We start from the raw sequence: 16,911 nt of genomic DNA, 5'->3' as shown, positions 1-16,911 counted from the left end.
TCATAAGGCCGTTGCAGGGAGGACGGTGTATCTATCTGTTTTGGCTAGCAAGAGTAATAGAAGGCAGATTTGCAGACGACCCGACAGATGAAAAGGCAAATGCCTGTTCCGACACTGACAATGTTGAGTGTTCATGGAGAAAGTGCAAGGCAATGGTAAAAATGCGTTTTTAGACAGGTACGTGCCGAGTGTCGAACTGTGAGGGATGGGAAAAAAAACCCACCGTGGTATACTACAACAACAACGTTAGGAAACTGTTGCGAAAGCAAAGAGAGCTTCACCCAAAGTTTAAACGCAGCCAAAACCTCCGAGACAAACAGAAGCTAAACGATGTCCAAAGTGTGAGCGTAAGGAGGGCTATGCGTGAAGCGTTCAGTGAATTCGAAAGTAGAACAAACCCTATGTACCGACGTTGACAGAAAATGCTAGGACGTTCCGGTCTTGCGTTGAATCAGTAAGTGGCTCGAAACAGCATATCCAGACACTCCGGCATGGTGATGGCATTGAAACAGAGGATGACACGCGTAAAGCTGTGAAATACCTAAACACCTGTTTCCAAAGCTGTTTCACAGAGGACGGACCGCACTGCAGTTCCGTCTCTAAATGCTCGCACGAACGAGAAACCGGCTGACATCGAAATAAGTGTCCAAGGAGGAATGGGAAAGTCCGCCGGACCCGACGGACGGGATTACCAATTCGCGATTCCTACACAGGGTACGCGAAACAACCTGCCCCCCTTCTAACAGCCGTGTACCGCAAGTCTCTGGAGAGGAAGGGAGGGTTCCAAATGATTGGAAAAGAGCACAGGTAGTCCCAGTCGTCGAGCAGATGCGCAAAAACCATAGACCCATATCTCTGACGTCGATGTGTTGTAGAACATGTTGTTTGCTCGAGTATCATGTCGTTTGTGGAAACTCCAGAGTCTACTATGTAGGAATCCATGTTGGATTCCGGAAACAGCGATCGTGTGTGAGACCCCCAGCTCGCTTTATTTGCGCATGAGACCCAGAAAATATGAGATACAGGCTCCCAGGTGGATGCCATTGTCGTTGACGTCCGGAAGGCGTTCGATACAGCTCCGCACCGTCGCCTGATAAACGACGTAAGAGTCTACAGAATATCAGACCAACTGTGTGGCTGGATTGACGAGATGTTAGCAGACGGAACACAGCATGTTGTTATCAATGGAGAGACAGACGTCTACAGACGTTAAAGTAACCCCTGGCGTGCCACGGGGGAGTGTTATGGGACCATTGCTTTTCACAATTCATATCATATAAATGAGCTAGTAGATAGTGCCGGACGTTCCATGCGTCGTTTCGCGGATGATGTGCTGTATGTAGTATACAGAGAGGTTGCAGGACGATCGGCAGCGGATAGGCACCCGGTGCAGGGAGTGGCAACTGTCCCCTTAACATAGACAAATGTGATGTATTGCGAATATACAGAAAGAAGGATCGTTTATTGTATGATTGATTATATGATAGCGGGACAAACACTGGTAGCTGTGACGTCTGTAAAATATGTATCTGGGAGTATGCGTGCGGAATGATTTGGAAGTGGAATGATGATCAGATAAAAGTAATTGTTGGTAAGGCGGGTACCAGGTTGAGATGCACTGGGAGAATGCTTAGCAAAAATGTAGTCCATCAACAAAGGAGGTGGCTTACAAAAACACGCGTTCGACCGACCCATACGTGAGTGTTGCCCACCAGTGTGGGATGCGTAGCAGGTCGGGTTGACGGAGGAGATAGAGAAAGGTCCAACGTTTCGTCACAGGGTTATGTGGTAACCGTGATAGTTAAGTGGCAGACTCTGCAAGGGAGGCGCTCTCTGCATCGCGGTGTAGCTTGCTCGCCAGGTTTTCGAGAGGGTGCGTTTCCGGATGAGGTATCGAATATATTGCTTCCCCGTACGTATATACCTCCCGAGGAGATCCCGAATGTAGTAAAAGTAGAGAGATTCGAGCGCGCACGGAGGCTTTCAGACAGTCGTTGTTCCCGCGAACCATACGCGACTGGAACGGCAAAGGGAGGCAATGACGACAGTGGCACGTAACGTAAAAAGTGCCCTCCGCCACACACCGTTGGGTGGCTTGCGGCGTATAAATGTAGGAGGTCGGCTGTCGTGTGTGCTTGGAGGCAGATTCGGTGTGTCTGTAGTTGCGGACGGCGGTCAGCCCCCCTCGCGTAAGCGGCGAGGGGCGGCGGCGCTCGGTTGGCCGGTGCCGATGTTGCGCAGGCGGCGCCCGTTTTGTTTGCGGCGGGCAATTTTGTGAGAAAGGGGCGCGAATGTTGGCGGGCGAGGTGGCCCGACGGCTGCGGGCCGATCGGGAAACGGTGGGAGGGCGATGGGGCGGCGGAGGTGCGTTTGCACGGCCGGCATCGCCGCACGCCTCCGCTTGTGTGGCTGTGGCGGCGGCCGCGCTGGCCGGGCTGGCGCGGCGACGGTGTGGCACTTTTGCCGAAGGTTTGGCCATTGTGGCGGGTCGTCGGCTGGGGCTGTGGGGGCGGCATGTGGGCGGGGGCGGCGATTCTCGGCGGGCCGAGCCAGGCTGTAGCGCGCGGTAGCTGCAGTTTGGCCGTGGTTTGCGGCGCTGCCGTGGCGACTGGTTGGCGACTGTGGTGTGGCCGTGTGTAGCCCCATCCTCGGTGGTTTGAACGGCGCGGGTGGTTGCGGCGCAGGTTTGGGGCTGGTCCGCACAGGCTGTCGGACGTTGGGCGGTAGCAAGCGCGGGAGGCGCGGCGCGGCGGCGCGCAGAGTGGCGGCCGCTCTCTCGGCCGTCCGCGCCCGCCCGCGACACTGGCTGGGCCTGGCGGCGCGGCGGCTATTCTCTGCCGCCGTGCTTGCCGCCTGCCGCTCTCGCTCTCGCTCTCGTGTGTGTACGCGCGTCGTCGAAATAATGGCAGATCAGGCGGCTACGAACGAGACTGCTGCGGCACCCGCCGCCACCGGCACGACGAAGAAGGCCAAGTCTGCGGCGTCTGCGAAGAAGCCGCGCGCCAAGCCTGCGCACCCGCGCACCTCTGAGATGGTGACGGCCGCCATCAAGAGTCTGAAGGAGCGCGGCGGCTCGTCGCTGCAGGCGATCAAGAAGTACATTGCCGCGCACTACAAGCTGGACGCGGAGAAGCTGGCGCCCTTTATCAAGAAGTACCTCAAGTCGGCCGTCGTGGCTGGCGAGCTGGTGCAGACGAAGGGGAAGGGCGCGTCCGGCTCTTTCAAGCTTGCCGGCGCCGGCGGCGGGGCGGCCGAGGGCGGCAAGGCCCGTGCCGGCGGTGCGAAGAAGAAGCGCGCCGCTCCGGCCAGCAAGGAGAAGAAGGGCGCCCGTGCGGCCGGCGCAAAGAAGGCTGGTGGCGTGAAGGCGGCGACCGGTCGGAAGGCGGGCGCCGCCAAGAAGGCGTCTGCGGCGTCGGCGGCTCCCGCGGGTGCGAAGAAGGCGGCTGCGGCCAAGCCGGCCAAGGCCAAGTCGCCGTCGAAGGCGAAGAAGGCCGCGAAGGTTCCGACGAAGAAGCCGAAGGCGCCGCGCCCGAAGAAGGCGACGACGCCGTCTAAGGCGAAGGCTTCTTCGCCCAAGAAGAAGAAGTGAAGTTAAAGTAAAGAAAGGAAAGGGGAAGGAAGGGAAGGGCTGGCGCTTGACCCCGTCGTCCCCCACCCCCCTCCCCCGCGTCGTCTAGTGGCGCGCGATGGCACGGCTGCGCGCGGCCCAAAACGGCCCTTCTCAGGGCCATCAGAGGACGTCGGGAAGGCGTTGATTGTCGTGCTTGGCGCGTTGTGTTGTCTTGTTTGGGTGGCCGTGCGTGCATGCGCCGGGGTGTGTGTGTGTGTGTGTGTGTGTGGGGTTGGTTGGTGTTTGTGTGGCGTTTCTGTATGACCCTTGTGGGTACTGTGTGCGTGCCGTGGTGGTTGGATTGTGGGGCCGGTGGCGGTAGGCGGCGGCGCGCGGTAGCGGAGCGGTTGTGGCCGTTTTGTTTTGTGTTTTGTATTTTGTGCGGCGGCCGACGGTTGGTTTCTCATGTTTCTGGAGACTCTGTTTGTTTGCTTGCTTTGCGGATGGCGCGTCTTGTTTGTTATGTGTGTGTCCTCTCTGTGTGAAAGGGGGACGGGGACGTTGAGACGTGGAAGTGGCCGGCGGGAATTGGGAAGGCGCGGTGGCGCCTCGGAGACGGCGGCGGCCAGCCACCCGTGGTGACGTCGTCCGGCTGTTTGTTTGTGTGTATTTGAAGGGGTGGGGTGGGATGACGTCGATTGTGATTGTTGGCGAGAGCGGCTGTGTACGGGAGGGAGGGTGGGGAATTGTGGTGGTTGTTTTAACGGGGCTAGAGAGAGAGGCTGGGCGGCAAGACCGACAAAAGTTTTGCTCGCGACGGAGAGATGTTAGTGGCCCTGAAAAGGGCCGTTTTTTTTGTGTTGCGCGCGTGCGGTGCCGTGCCGCGGCTAAGCGGTTTAGGCGCGCTCGCCGCGGATGCGGCGCGCGAGCTGGATGTCCTTGGGCATGATGGTGACGCGCTTGGCGTGGATTGCGCACAGGTTGGTGTCTTCGAAGAGGCCGACGAGGTAGGCCTCGCTGGCCTCCTGCAGGGCCATGACTGCGGAGCTCTGGAAGCGCAGGTCGGTCTTGAAGTCCTGGGCGATCTCGCGCACTAGGCGCTGGAACGGCAGCTTGCGGATGAGCAGCTCTGTGCTCTTCTGGTAGCGCCTGATTTCTCGCAGGGCGACGGTGCCCGGCCTGTAGCGGTGGGGCTTCTTGACGCCGCCGGTGGCGGGCGCGCTCTTCCTCGCCGCCTTGGTGGCGAGCTGTTTGCGCGGCGCCTTTCCGCCGGTGGACTTGCGGGCCGTTTGCTTTGTGCGGGCCATAGCGGTTAGCGGTGCGTGCGGTAGCGAAGCGTCCGGTGCTGCCTTGACAACGGGCCCGCGCGGGCCCGTGCTGCGCTTATATGCCCTCGGTGCGCGTGGTGGGGGGAGGGCGGGCCAGAGTCTATATAGGGGGGCGGCGCGCGCTCACGGCGCACCGTAGCCGACTCGCTAGCGCCGGGTGAGGAGCTGCCGCTTGTGCTTTTTTTGTTGCTTGAGGAGGAGGAAGAATGACAGGCCGCGGCAAGGGAGGAAAGGGGCTGGGCAAGGGTGGCGCCAAGCGGCACCGCAAGGTGTTGCGCGACAACATCCAGGGCATCACGAAGCCCGCCATCCGCCGCCTGGCTCGCAGGGGCGGCGTGAAGCGCATCTCTGGTCTGATCTACGAGGAGACCCGCGGAGTGCTGAAGGTGTTCCTGGAGAACGTGATCCGCGACGCGGTGACGTACACTGAGCACGCCAAGCGCAAGACTGTGACGGCCATGGACGTGGTGTACGCCCTGAAGAGGCAGGGGCGCACCCTGTACGGTTTCGGCGGTTAGGCAGGCAGCCGGTGTGCTGTGCTGTGGCCTTCCCGCGGCCGTGCCGTTGCCCGTGCTTGGTGGGAGAGACGAAAAACGGCCCTTTTCAGGGCCACCACACTGTTCGGAAATTGAAAAGTGCGAAAGGGTCTGTGTTGCCTGCCTGCCTCTGTGTGTGTGTGTTTGTTGTTGTTGTTGTTGTTGTTGTGCGCCTCTGTTGCTTTGCGTGCGTGCGTTCCGTTTGGAGTTTCGACGTGACGTGTGTGATGATGGATGCGGGAGGGCGCGGCTGAGTCCGGTGTGTGCGTGGTTTGTTTGTGGCGCGGGCCGGATCATCGATCGGATCAGCTGTTTGGTTTGGTTTGGTTTGTCCTGTGCCTGTGTGTTTGGAGAGCGCGCGCGGCGGCCCGCGTGTCGTCCGTCGTCGGGCCGTTACGCGCTCTTTTAATTATGAACATATTAACAATGATCACATCACATTATTGGTGTATTGATGTCGTTGTCGTTGTTTGGAACGCGACTGTGCGTGCGTGGAGGGGTGCAGAAAAAATGTGTGTGTGTTCGGCCACACGGGCTGTGGACAAGATGGCGGACGTGCGCCGGCGCTGTGGACGTTGTTGTAAAGTGCGGCGAGGACGACGGAAACTTTGCTTTGGACGTAGGTTTGTGTGGTGGCCCTGAAAAGGGCCGATTGTTGTGAGGCGAGCCGGCAAGGCAAAGGCGCGTTTGCGTTTGCGTGCAGGGAGCACGCAAGCGCAGCGCCGCGGTCCCTGTTTAGGCCTTCTTCTCGGTCTTCTTTGGCAGCAGGACGGCCTGGATGTTGGGCAGGACACCACCCTGTGCGATGGTGACGCCCGACAAGAGCTTGTTGAGCTCCTCGTCGTTGCGGATGGCGAGCTGCAGGTGGCGCGGGATGATGCGCGTCTTCTTGTTGTCGCGGGCCGCGTTTCCGGCCAGCTCGAGCACCTCAGCCGCGAGGTACTCCATGACGGCGGCGAGGTAGACGGGCGCCCCGGCGCCGACGCGCTCGGCGTAGTTTCCCTTGCGCAGGAGGCGGTGGATTCTGCCGACCGGGAACTGGAGCCCAGCCCTGCTTGAGCGGGACTTTGACTTGCCCTTGACTTTGCCTCCCTTTCCGCGTCCGGACATGGCGTTTGGCTAGTGGCGTAAGCGCTAAACACGTAACCGTAACGGTGCGAGCCGCAGCGAGTCGAGCAGCGGAGTGCGTGCGTGTGCCGGCGGCGGCGGACTAGCTGCATTTGAGCTTCCTCACTTTCGAGGAGAGCGTATGTAATGGAGGGTGTTGTCCTTCGGGACATTTCCTCCTCTGTGCTGTGTGGGTAGGTGGTCAATGTTGTTTGGTATGTCTTTTATAGGTGCAGTGTGTTTGGTGTTTCTGTGCTGCCTTTTAGGCTGTTTTAATTTGTTGTCATAGTTGTAGGTCGTCTGTGTCGGTCCAGTGATGTGTCATACTGTCCCAGGTTTTTTATAAGTCTATTGTCTGATCTGGCCGAATTCTCGTAGAAGTTTTCGGCCAGTTCTTTGAATCGCTCGTGGAGCGTTGGAATTCCCGCTGCTTCGTGTAGGTCAGCAGTGGGGAAGCGGAAGGGAAGGTGTAATGCCCTTTTCAGTGCACGGTTTTGCACTGACTGGAGTTTGCGGAGGTGCCAGTGCGCCGCATACCCCCAGACTGGGCAAGCGTACTCCATTATCGGTCGAATTAATGAGCAGTATGTTCTGACTCCTATGTCAGCCGCTAGGGTGCTGTGGCTGTTTAGTATGGGATACAACATTTGCATCCTACCGCTTGCTTTGCGGCGCAAGTCCCCGATGTGAGCCCCCCAGGTGAGCCTGGTGTCGAGAGTGACTCCAAGATACCTGGCGGTACGTCGCCATGGAAGTTCTTGGCCGTTCAGCTTGAGCAGTAGCGGTTGACGGGCGGGAGCCCGCTTGCCCAGTTTCCGGGTGATCATAATGGCTTGGGTTTTCGTTTCATTGAGAGTGATGCGCCATCTTTTAGCCCAGCGGCCGGTCTCGTCCAGCGCTGTTTGCAATCTTCGCGTAACCCTGTCTCTGTTCGGGTTACGCGTGAAGAACGCTGTGTCGTCGGCGTACTGGGCAGCGTGCACCAACGGTACGGTCGGGAGGTCGGCAGTGTACAGGTTGTACAGTACCGGGCCCAGTACCGACCCCTGGGGCACGCCCGCCCTGATGCGCCGTTTTGTGGAAAGCGACGACTCGATCCTAACGGAGAAAGTCCTTTGGGAGAGATAGCTCGCGAGTAGCTTCACTATCGGACCTGGGAAGCCTTGGGAGTATAGCTTGTAGAGAAGCCCGGTGTGCCAGACAGAGTCAAAGGCAGCGGCTACGTCAAGTAGCACTACCCCGCAGTAACTTTTACGGTTGAAGCTTTCGGTAGCTGCTTCGACGACCCTCATTAGTTGCTGGGGCGCGGAGTGTTCCTGCCTGAAACCGAACTGAAAGTCAGGCAGGATTTGTTGCGTTTTGACGTGGTCGAGAATGGGAACAAGTAGCAGGCGTTCGTAAATTTTGCTAAGGGTTGGCAAAAGGCTGATTGGTCGGTGGTTCTGCGGGATAACCGGGTCTTTACCGGGTTTCGCGATCGCGACGACTTCTGCGTGTTTCCAGCACCTTGGAAACTTGCGGGAACGCGTGATCTCATTGAAGATGTTTGCGATGTGGGCTACGGCAGGGGGTGGGAGGTGTTTCACTACTACGTTATTGAGCTGGTCGTGGCCTGGGGCTCTTTTGTTGTGTAGCGACCTGATTACTCGATTCACGTCGTCGGGTGTGAAGAGCGGTGTGTTTTCTTCGTCGTCGTCGTCGTCGTCCGCCGCGAGGAATGTGGCGAGCTGACGTCGAACTACGGCTTCGTGGTCCCTGTCCTGCGCCTCTGCGGGGCGGAACTGTTTTTCAAAGGCATCTGCCAGGGCATTTGCCTTATCCGTGGTGCTAAAGACAAGTCCGCGCTCGCCGTGCAGAGGTGGCAGTCTGGCGCGTCTTTTGGTGATCTGTTTGGTCGCCTGCCAGAGGCTATTGTCGTCCACGCGGAGGGCTGAAAGCCGCGCCGACCATTGCTGGTTGCGGTGCTCAGTGAGTGCCACCTTCAGCTCTCTTTGTAGGCGGTTCAGTAGCCTCCTAGTTATGGGGTTCTTTGTGAGCTTCCACTCTTTGGCGATCCTGTTTTTGTTTCTAATTTGGGCAAGCAGGTGCGGCGGGAGTTGCTTAACAGGGGGAGGGCCGTCCGGTGGCCGTGGTGTGGCCTCCTTTGCTGCTTGCAGGATCGTGCTGGTGAGATCTATAAGCGCCTGTTCTGCAGAATCTGCAGTTGGAGGCGGGGCCTGGGCAATTGCTGAGGTTACGTCAACTTTGAATTGCTCCCAGTTAGTGCGCTTGAATGAGATGTGTTGTGGCTGGAGAGGTACCCAGTCTCCTATGTCGACCTCGAGAATCACGGGATTGTGATCGGAGGACATTCGGTTGACCGATTGCGCGGTCACAAATCCCGTTATTCTTTTGGTGAGCGCTATGTCGAGGACGTCCGCCCTCCCCCCGTTTCTGGGGAAGTGGGTGGGCTCCTCTGGACCCCATATATGAAAGTGGTGGGTGCGCGCGAGTCGTTGCAGTTGACGACCAGCTCTGTTTGAGTTTCGCGAGTGCCAGTCTGCGTGCTTGGCGTTCAGGTCGCCGCCAATGAAGAGTTTTCCTCTGATTTGGCCTAAGGCTGCTATGTCGTCCTCTTCCAGAGTGTAGGAGGGAGGGCGATATGCTGCAACGACAGTGAGGGGCCCTGTGACAGTGGCAATCTCTATTGCTACTGTTTCTATTTGCCTAGTTGCTGGTGGGTGGACCTGGTAATGGGGGATTCCGCGTTTGACGTATGTTGCTACCCCGCCTCCAGCGGTGGGCCGGTCGGTCCTATAGCAGTTGTAGTTGGGTACCGACACCCTTACACCCGGTTTTAGGTGTGTCTCGGCCACCATACATACGTCTATGTTTTCGTCGCGTAGGAACTCGCGGAACTCGTTGTTTTGGCCGACGATACCGTTTGCGTTGAAGACGCACATTCTGAGTCCTTGGATGTGGGGTCGTCTATCCATCACTGGGGGAAGGATTTCACTGCTGTAGTCGCATTGTTGTGCGACCCTTGGAGCACCAAATTGATGGCGGTTAGAATTTGGGCGTTCTGTTGCCTGATTTCGTGGAGCAGTTGCGTTAGGAGGCCTAACGTTTGCTCCACGACACCAGGCGGCCGTAGGGCATTTGCACTCTCTTCAGAAGTGCTGGGCTGAGGGCCTTGTGACGAGCACTCAGCTGCCGCTACTGGCTGCAGACTGGACTTAGGAGTTTGAGGGGGGGAGGCTTCCCTGGACGTTTCTCCGTTAGCGGGGAACGGCCGCTGGGCTGAGAGTATTGTGGGAGTTGTTTGTTGACTCCTGTCGGTGCCTGCCACGCTCGCGTAGCTTGCGCCACCTCGCGGTCGTGTTGTTGGACGTGGTTGTGGTTTGGCCGGTGCTCTCGAGTTCTTAGGACCGGCGCCACGATTGGTTTTTTGTGTGGCGGGGGTCTTGGTGCCTTGTGCGCGTAGGCGGTACTCTTTTTGTACACGGCAGCCTTGGTAGAAGGCGCCGTGTCCAGATTCGCCGCATAGGGCGCACTTGCTTTTGGGGTCGCCTCTCTCTAAGGAGCACTCGGATGTGGGGTGCCCTTCTGCGCATTTCATACACCGGGTTGGCATGTCGCAGTGCTTGGCAACGTGCCCTAATCCCTGGCAGTTGTAGCACTGCACGTTGCCACTTTTCCTGCGCAGCGGTTCGATGGTGACAGGCACTGACAGGACGTGTGTAATTTGTTTTAGCCTGTTTTGAGGGGTGTCAGGCAAGTTGACTTGATACAGTGGCCATTTGTTGCCACTGTATACTTCTCGCATGTGGGTGACGCCATTAACTTCGTAGCCCTGCCTCCGCAGGTCCTTCCTAATGGCATCTGTGCCCACTTTGCGGGGTAAGTCCCTGATTACTAGCTTCATCAGTCGTTGCCTGGCTGTGGGGAAGGTGTAATGGGGGACTTTGTGTTCAGAGAGCAGGGCCTTCACAGCGGTGTAATCGTCCAGCTCTCTGAACATAAGTTTAATTTTGTCCCCTCCGGCGGACTTTGCAGTAAACTGCTTCTCTCCCAGGCAGTTACTGACGAGGGAGTGAAGCTCCTCGTAGTTTTTGTCGAATTCGGCAATTATGGGCGGGAGTCTATGTCTTGGTGCGTGTGTTGGTTGTGGCGCATCACTGGTCGCGGGTACCGCTTCGTCCTCGTCTGAGAGTGGCAAGAACTTGTTGCTAGTAGAGGCAATGCCTCTCGCTTGCTGGGGGGCGGCTGGGCGGGCAGTTTTCCGCGCTCTCTGGAACCCATCCCCGTCGGTGCCGGGTGTTTGAGGCTCGGTAGTCTCTCTGGATTCGTCGATGACGAGGGGGCGGTCCGCCTCGTCTCCGCTCCCTGAGGGGGAGGGAGTACGTGGCTTGGTGGTGGGTGGTGGAATTGATACTGTTTTCTTTGGTGGCTTGCGCCTGACTGTAGTTCTGTGTTTTCTCGCACTTTTGACTACGTCTTTTATGCGTTTGGATGGGACAGATGGGTGTGGCGTCTTGGTTTCCTCGGGAGGAGAGGGTTTAGGAGCGGGAGCGGTCTTTTTGGGTTGGGCTGTAGGTAAGGGCTTGGGGAGGATGCTGACTGGGAGATGCCTTCTTTGTGCAGGGGTAAGGTGCTGCGCCAGCGCTTGCGCCTGCCCTGTGGTGGCCATCAGGGTGGCCATTGACATCCTACCGCTGGTTGGGGGAAGAGACGTACTCCTTTTCGTCGAGTATTCCCCGTTTGCATGTCGCACGCAGGTTAGGGAGGCAAAGTCAATGGCTGCCGTGGGACTACCAGTCGCCGCCTTTGTTGCCGACACCGTTAGGTTTCCGGCGGCAGAACCTGGTCCTATCACACTAACAGGCGCGGGACACTGGCCAGAGGCCAGGCCCTGACCCGTAAATGCCCTAACGCTCGGGGGAGCAGAGCTATTCTCTGCGGCAGCTGAGGCGCTCGAGCCAACCGGAAAAGCGGCCGGCGGAAACAAAGAGACGGCGTCGTTGCCGCCAGCAGCGGGCTGCTGGGGCCCCAAGGCGCCGCTGCAACTCGACATCGCAATCGAGGATTCGCTCGACATCGACATCGGCAATCTGCTGCGAGTGCTCGTTTACGCCTTAATAAAGGCGCATCCGAAAGACACCCCTGATTTTTCACCCGTACAAGCGGGGGCCTATGGCTTCGCGTAACAGACTGACGGAGGCTTGCTCAACGCCCGACTGCCGCTCGGCGAATGCCCGACTGCCGCTCGGCGAATGGCGGCGGCGGGGTGGGGGTCCCTTTATGGGCTCGGGTGCGGCGGCCGGTTGCGCGCGCGCCCCATTGGTCGGCGGCCGCAACAGGGCGAGCTGGTAAAGGTGCGGTGTTGCGGTAGCGGCGGGTGCCACTGTGTGGGGAGACGCTGACTAGAGCGGAGCGCTTGCTGCCTGTTGTTGTACGTTCGAGATGCCGCCCAAGACTAGCGGGAAGGCCGCCAAGAAGGCCGGCAAGGCGCAGAAGAACATTTCGAAGGGCGACAAGAAGAAGAAGCGCAAGAGGAAGGAGAGCTATGCCATCTACATCTACAAGGTGCTGAAGCAGGTGCACCCCGACACGGGCATCTCGTCGAAGGCGATGAGCATCATGAACAGCTTCGTGAACGACATTTTCGAGCGCATTGCGGCCGAGGCGTCTCGCCTGGCGCACTACAACAAGCGCTCGACCATCACGTCCCGCGAGATCCAGACGGCTGTGCGGCTCTTGCTGCCTGGCGAGCTGGCCAAGCACGCCGTGAGCGAGGGCACGAAGGCGGTGACCAAGTACACGAGCTCCAAGTAAGGAGGAGGTTGTTACTTCGGCTCTTGGAAGGAAGGAAGGAAGGAAGGAAGGAAGGAAGGAAGCTCCCTCCGTTGCGAGAGCGGCAAAACGGCCCTTTTCAGGGCCACCAAATTGCCTTTGCGGGAAGAGCGGAATTGTTTGTGTGTGTGTGAGTGAGTGAGTGAGTGAGAGGGGCGGCATAGCTACCCGGTTTGGTTGGTTGCGAGGCAGCTGGTGGTGCTGCTGTGCCGTGGTGGTGTGGTCTCGAATGTGGTTGTGGTTGTGGTTACTGGGGTACGGCCGCGAGGGTTTGGTTGCCGCCGGTGTGACGTGGAATGCGTGCACGAGTCTTGGCGTGGTTGTTTGTCGACACACAGATAGATCGATAGGAGGTGTTGGTGCTGTCTGTGGCGCTGATTCATGTCTTTGTCTCCGTCTGCCCGGTTAGTCACGTGACTGCAATTGAAAGTCCTCGCGATTGATTGATTGTTGGATGTCACCGTTACGGCCGTCTGTTGTCACATCATACATGATGGCGAGGGTGAAATGTTGTGTTGCCGTCGACTATTCCCTTTGCTGTACGGCGCGTTGGTGTGTGTGTGTTGGTGACGTTTTAAATGGACGTGTCGTACTATCATCCATTACGAAGTCGCCAAGAAATGTACGGGCGGGTGGGGTAGGCGACACGCACGGTGGTGTACCTATTTGGCCCTTGATTTGATGATAGCCGTTTCTGCAGTTTGACTGATGATTGATTGGACTGTTGTGCGCACGCACGTCATTCACGGTGCACGTGTGTTCGGTTGAGTACAGTAAGCGTGAGGCTAGACGACGACGGTCGTTGTTTGTTGTTATGGGCGTACACGCGTTTCGTTGGTCTGTGTCCCCCGGTGTGAAATGGCAGGTGTGTCGGTGATGTGATCCGATCCGGCGGCTCTGAGTAACTGTCAATATCGGCGCGGTACACCGGCGTCATGGCAACGTGTCGGTGTTCACACCAGTCGCACTGTGGCACCGTCGGCGCCGCGAACGGTGACGAAAGGCTGACCTTTGATCGGTCGAGTGTCGTGTCTGGGCAGAACGTGTGGAATGAGCAAAACTGTTGGGGACGGAAACAATGGTGGAGGAGGGGAACGGAAAGTAATAAAACAAACAAAATGGAGAAGCAATCACCGGAAAACGAAGCAGGGAAAAACGGAGAGGCGCTGTCTATAGCAACGGAACGTTCCCGTGCATTGCAGCCGCACTGAAAGGCGTTTACGGCGCGGCTGCAGGTGTCGGCCGTGGTGACGGCTGAATTGCATTGCCTTCCCGGATGAAACGTTCGCCGACATGGCTCGGAGGAGGAATCTATGAGAATGCGTTGCCCTTGCCTGCCGTTTCGTGTGCCCTCCTGTTGTGTACGCTGTTGTTGTCCGGTGTAGCGAAGGGTGTGTATGTAGGGGTGTGTGTGTGTTTAGTGGGGAATTGGAAGGTCGATAGCTGCCGTCACGGTCAAGATAACGCAGTCAAAGGTGTCGCGAAAAAGTGTGTTAGCCGTGGTTGGTTGGTTCGTGTGTTTTAAAGAGAATGGACGAGAGAGAGAAAGTAGGTGGAGAGTGCGTTGCGTGTTGCCTAACTGCGTCCGCGAATATGGCAGTAGTTGGTGGTGGGCGTGCCCTTGCATGTGGCCCGGAAGGCGTGTCCGTTTCGCGGTAGTGGCACCGCTGCTGGCATATTCGGGAGATGGGAGGGGCGCGAAAGGAGAAAGGAGACGCGGAGGCTTTTAAAGACGGGGAGGGCGCGTGTGGGTGGCTCGCGCTGCGCTCGGCGGTTGTGTTTGTGCAACAAATGTGTTGCCGGGAGGGGACCGTTGTTGTGGTGCGGTTGTAGCCTCAGACGCGGCCGGCAGTGAACGTGAGACGACGGATGCGGGCCGGGGCGGCGCATGTCGCCGGTGCCATGCCTTTTAAGAGCCGCGTGGTCGGGGGTGTGCGCACCGTGTGTCGTGTTGCGAGACAGCATCATTTGTGCTGCGTGGCGTGGCGTGGCGTGGGGGCGAGGAGAGCGAGCCGCGCGGTGTGCTTGTGCGCCGGAGAATGGCACACTGCGCCTGCCCGTTGAGGAGGCCGATGGCCGTGGTGTGGTGGAAATGGAGCGCGTCGGACGTGCACCAATGAGAAAGAGAAACAAAGCGGCGACAACGAACGAAAGGGGGAGGGAGGCCATTGTGTCACATGCGGCGGTGGGAGGAAAAAAAAAAAAACAAACAAACAAGAAACGAAGACGTAAGAAAGAGGAGAAACAACAAAGAGAATGAGTCGTGCGTTCGCGAGGGGGGGTGCGCGTGTAACTCCGGTACGCGCAGTGCCGGAGCCCAACGGCTGTGTCGTCGACGCCAGTGCTTGTCGGCCGAATGGGTGCGGGAATAGAGGCAGCGTCGGCACGGAGAAGCAAGCAAGAAGGAAGGACGCACGCGCGCTGCGGCGTTTGGCGCGGTTTGCGGCTGGCGCCTTTGGTGGCAACGGCCGGGACAAGCAGCGGTGTATGGTGGTGTGCGGGGCGGACAGGGGCGGCGGCGGTGGTGGACTGGGAGGAGGCGAGGCGGCGCCGACGGTGGCGTGTGGTACGGCGAAAACGGGACGGACGGACGGCGGATGTTGGAGAGGCGCCGCGCACGCAGACACATGGAAGGAAGGAAGGAACGAACGCAAGGGAACAAATGGAGGGGGCGAATGTGGAGATGCGGGCAGGCGGTGGTGTTTGTGGGCATGTGGTGGGGAGAAGGGCGGGGGCGGGAGGACAGAGGCGAGGCGACTGCGTGCTTGCTCGCTCGCTCGCGTGTCTTTTGTTTTTGTGTTTGTTTTTCCATCGTTTGGTCGCCTTGGAGCCTGTCGGTCCCGTCCGTGTGTGGCCACGCTTCGGGTGCGTGTATGTTTGTACGTTTCGTTTGTTCGTCTTCTGCAGCAGAGGCGGTGCGCGGCAGTGGGAACGCCTGCCTGGCGGCTGGGACGGCCAGCAAATGCGGTTGGATGGGCGGCCACAGCACCGCACCTGTGCCCAAGGAGGCGACGCTGGCGGCGGGGCCCCCTCGGATGCGGCCGGCTGGGGGCTGTGTGCGCTGCCGCTGCCGCTGCCGCCGCCGCCGCCGCCGCCGCCGCCGCCGCCGCCGCCGCCGCCGCCGCCGGTGCTGGTGCTGGTGCTGGTGCAGCAGCAACAACGACGAACAACGAGTAAGCAAGAAGAGGACGAAGCGGATGGCTGGTGGGTGAGTGCATTTATTTAGGCGGTCGACAAGGCAGTGCGTGATGTGGCGTTGTGACGGGGGTTTGCTCACGTGGCCTCGTTTGTGTTGATGCGCAGGAAGATGAGATGCGGGCAGACGCAGACGCGTACAGAGAGACGAGCCCGGTCTGCAGCAGGATGTGTGGCGCGGCGCGCCGAGTGCAGAGCAGCGCGCGCCGCCTGGGCCGGGCTGGGCCCGCCCGGCGGCGGGCCGCGCTGTTGTCGCGGACGTGAGCGCCCCCTGGCGGGTGGTCGGAGGCGGCGCGGTGGACGTGTGTCCGGTTGGCCAGTGCACATTGCGAGTGGCTGGCTGGCGGTCGGCGGCGAGACGGGAGAGGAGGTATGTGTCGCGGGCGCCTTTGCTGCGCTGCGTCGTTGCGTGCCTGGGCGTGCGCCTGTCGACTGTGTGTGACTGTGTTGGGCGTTGTGCCACGTACGTGTGTGCTCGGCCGAAGGCGTCGGAAGAAAAAGAGAGAGAGAGACGGGCGGGAAAGTGGGTCGGTGTGCGTGCGTCGCCCGTGATGCGATGATGTCGCGTCATGTCATGTCATGTCTTTGCGAAACGGCTGCCGAGAGGTGTGTGGTGGCGAGCGGGAATGTGCGTTTGGTGGTTGCCGGCCGGCCGGCAGTTGTTGGTGGTTCCTCCTGTGTGGTTGTTTGTGCTGCTTTGATGGCAACGTGGAAGGACGCCGGTTTTTCCGTGCCTTGCGTGTGGTTGTGTCGACGGTGACTGGTTGGGGGTGTGCGCCGATGCACGTGCCATGTTGTTATGTTTGGGTCGTGAGTGTGTTTTTGGCTGTGTTGTTGTGTACGGGAAGGGGGAGAGAGGAGGAGGCGGCGGCGGCGGCGGCGGCGGCGGCGGCGGGGGTGATAGTGCGTGCAGTAGTGCCGTTGCGACGGGCGTCGGGTGGAGCCGTGCGTAGTGGCGGAAAGGTGTAGGTTGCGGGAAGCGAGCCCGTCGCGTGTCGTCGTCGACGACGGGGTCGCGTGCGCTGTGAATCGAGAGTGGCGGGAAAGGGGCAGCGTGCCGCTGTGTCGTGGTCGTTAGCAGAGGCCTGTGTGCCTGTCCGTTTGTTTTCTGTCGGACGCTTGGTGCGAGGTGTTTGTTTTGTTTTGTTGCCGCCGCCGCGGTTGTTTTTGTTTGTCGGCTGTGCTGTGTCGGTGGGTCGGCGAGCTGTTTTGCGGTGCGTGAATGTGTTGGTGCAAAAGTGGCGGCGGCGTCATGGCTGCGACCGCGACGAGCCGCGGGCGCGCCATTGATGATGTTGAACACAGAGCGGCTGTGTGCAATGGGAGGCCTTGTGTACGGGTAGCGGTGTTGTCGTACGTGCAT

General features: G+C 59.2%; 1 protein-coding gene across 1 annotated transcript; it reads right to left on the bottom strand.

The window, feature by feature from the left end:
• Nucleotides 1-16,125: 16,125 nt before the first annotated feature.
• LOC126232440 (uncharacterized) lies at nt 16,126-16,911 on the bottom strand. Its single transcript, XM_049942696.1, has one exon. The coding sequence runs from the start codon at nt 16,909-16,911 to the stop codon at nt 16,126-16,128; it is 786 nt and encodes a 261-aa protein (XP_049798653.1).

Source organism: Schistocerca nitens, unplaced genomic scaffold (assembly GCF_023898315.1).
Source record: "Schistocerca nitens isolate TAMUIC-IGC-003100 unplaced genomic scaffold, iqSchNite1.1 HiC_scaffold_515, whole genome shotgun sequence".
In the NCBI taxonomy this organism is placed as follows: Eukaryota; Metazoa; Arthropoda; class Insecta; order Orthoptera; family Acrididae; genus Schistocerca; species Schistocerca nitens.
The sequence above is the reverse complement of the archived record's forward strand: the minus strand, read 5'-3'. Positions and strand labels throughout refer to the sequence as shown.